General features: G+C 41.2%; 1 protein-coding gene across 1 annotated transcript; it reads left to right on the forward strand.

The window, feature by feature from the left end:
• Positions 1-338: 338 nt before the first annotated feature.
• Positions 339-716, forward strand: LOC117012297 (deoxyuridine 5'-triphosphate nucleotidohydrolase-like). Its single transcript, XM_033088435.1, has one exon. It carries the CDS (start codon positions 339-341, stop codon positions 714-716), a length of 378 nt encoding a protein of 125 aa, XP_032944326.1.
• Positions 717-2,821: the final 2,105 nt, after the last annotated feature.

Genomic DNA, 2,821 nt, shown 5'->3' on the forward strand with positions numbered 1-2,821 from the left:
TGATTGTAAATATGCAGAATGACATGATATTCAATGGGTCTATCACATACCTTATTATCCTCAAGCAACAGGACTGGTAGAGAGAATGAATGGTTTGCTGATAAAACAGTTACAGATATTGGGTGATGGCGCATACTGCCGTTGGAAAGATAATTTGGTCGTAGCCCTGAAGCAGTTGAACAATTGTCCCATTAATGCCCAAGAAACTCGTCTAATGAGGATGATGGTCCCTAATTTACAAATAGCTGTTGTCAGATATTCCAGTTAAAGAAGTTCAGTTTTAGTGGTTAGACCCTGAAACATATTTGCCTCAATTTGCTACACCCGGGGCTGCTGGTATGGATCTTTATAATCCTGAATGCCATACCATCCCAACCAGGGAATGCTTGGTCATTCCTTTGCACATTGGTATTGTTCGACTGTCCCATCACTTTGGACTGTTGAAAAATCGATCTACTTTAGCCAGTCAAGGTGTTCAGGTACAAGGAGGAGCAATTGATTCAGATTATCAGAGAGAATTAAAGGTTATTTTACAGAATGACGCAGATCAAGAATGGACATGTAAGAAGGGGGATCGCATTGTGCAACTGCTAGTGATCCCTTATACGATGTGGCCTATCAGTGAAATTGATCCCCCTCATCTTTTGACTCAACGAGGTGTTGGTGTTTCAGATCTACCAATCCTATTCTTCATCCTGGTGCCAAAATTTGGGTAAAGAAACCACCTCAATATATTTCTCAAGCTGGAGAGTTAATAGCCCTAGGGCAAGAAAATGTTGATGTTGTAATGTTCCCTGGAGATCCTAAAAAATATCATATTCCACTACCTTATTGTTTTAACCGGCAATGACTTGTCAGTTGTCTCTTGTCAAGGAAATACCTTTGTAGAATGGACTGTCTCCACAGCTAAAGCCTTCAATCAATCCCAATGCTGGATCTGTGTACAACTGCCAGCATCTGCCAGAGTAGGAGTTCCCGGGAGTATCTGTATGACAACTCAGTCCGAATGAAAAATGACGCGAAACAGTGCTACTTGGCCATCTATGTGGAAATCTTGGAAGGACACCATCAAACATATTGGATTACATGGATGAGCCCTAATTAATCATTCTACTCCAAACATGTTAATAAATGGAGTACACATTACTGGGAATTGGGACTGGTGGTGTACCCCTCTAATGTCAGTTATTAGTGTGTTCAAAATCATGGTTGGACAAATGTTATGGTGGGGTTGACTCATGCTAGTGCCTGTACTAATGTTCTCGATATATCTTTAACCCCGGGCATGAAGCCCATGAAGATCTCCCTCACCACTCCTGTCCCTTGGGGAGCTCTATGGATATTTGGCCATTTTGGATGGCAGTATCTTCCACTTCATTGAATGGGCGTTGTGCTTGGGGTTGACCCTATATCCCTTTCACCACTTATTCAACCCTATCCCAAACCCCCCATAACTGGCCTGTGGTAAAATCCCAATGAAGAAGAGTTCATAGGACCCCTTCATGGTTCTATGCTGTGTCCATTTTTGTCCCACAAGCTGGAGCCATTATAATGGAATCATACATTGAGGCTCTGGTTTCACATGTAGAAGAAGCTCTTAATGACTCACATAGTAGTATTAACCTGCTGAATCAAGAAACCGCTCAAATTCGTACCGTTGTCTTACAGAATCAAATGATACTCACTGCAGCTCAAGGAAGAGTATGTGTTATAACAGAAACTAAATGTTACGTGTATATCCCAGATTATAAAACCAATGTATCATCGCTTATGGAAGACATACAACAACTCATTTCATTAATTGATGATTTCCGTGAAGACCCTATAATGCCTTGGCTATCTAATATGAACTGGAACATTTATTGCTATTGCTGGTCTATTACTCCGTTACATCCTTATTCCCTATTGTTTACAGGTTTATCAGGTGTGCTAGAATGCCCCTCATACACAGATGGCAATGATGACTTATTACCAATAAAAACAAATTTTGAGGCCGAATTGTAGGGAAGAAGTTGAAGAAAATTTGCTTTTATTGGTTGATGTGAGCTTTTGTCTATTAGCTTTTATTTGTTCCTGTAGGTGAGGTGCTATGATCAGGGGTTGAGTAAATTCCCCCTTTGGTCTCATTCTCCTGAGCAGGGGAGATATGAGATGATGTTTGCTGTTCTTTCTGTGCTGTGAGGTGATGGTTAGCTTAGGGTTAAAAAAATTCCTAATCAGGGGTTGAGAGAATTCCCTCTTTGTTCTGTTTGTTTCACCCACATCAATAGATGAAATGAAGAAGTAGCTAAGTTATACCAGGACAACGTGACAGGCATGTTGCCAGGCTTTGGAAGACCTTGGGCTAATGGTCCCAAGCAAGAACAATAGATATCGCTTGTCCAGATGAACTAACCCTTCAGCCGAATAAATAATATATTTTCTTTTTTTATCATTGACTGCCGGACCCTCCTGGAACTGGCTATTCCCGGAGGGGGAGGCAGGAATAAAGAGCCTGGCTCTAAAGTATATTTTTGGGAAAGATATATATATATAAGACTGACCTCAGTTGAGAAAAAAAAAAGATTTTTGCAATAGGGGAGAGAGATTCTTTGGTTCATCATCATTCTGGCATTCTTGGGAACTTGAAAAAGGCATTGGGAGACGCTCCAGTTTTCCAACCACGGACCTGGTGAGCTCCCAGCCTTGGCTTCCAGTGCCGGAGGCTGGAAGTCCTGTGAGGTTTGGCTGGTTCCTGACATTTCCAGAGTTATTTCCCACGATTCGGTGAGCTTCTTTGACATAACATTGTTATTAATGTGTCTGTAATTTAATCTTAACT

The sequence above is a fragment of the Rhinolophus ferrumequinum genome, chromosome X, assembly GCF_004115265.2.
Source record: "Rhinolophus ferrumequinum isolate MPI-CBG mRhiFer1 chromosome X, mRhiFer1_v1.p, whole genome shotgun sequence".
Classification (NCBI taxonomy): Eukaryota; Metazoa; Chordata; class Mammalia; order Chiroptera; family Rhinolophidae; genus Rhinolophus; species Rhinolophus ferrumequinum.

What these genes read in the sequence shown, in the direction of transcription:
- LOC117012297 (XM_033088435.1), top strand. Translation starts at nt 339, where the DNA reads ATGGATCTTTATAATCCTGAATGCCATACCATCCCAACCAGGGAATGC.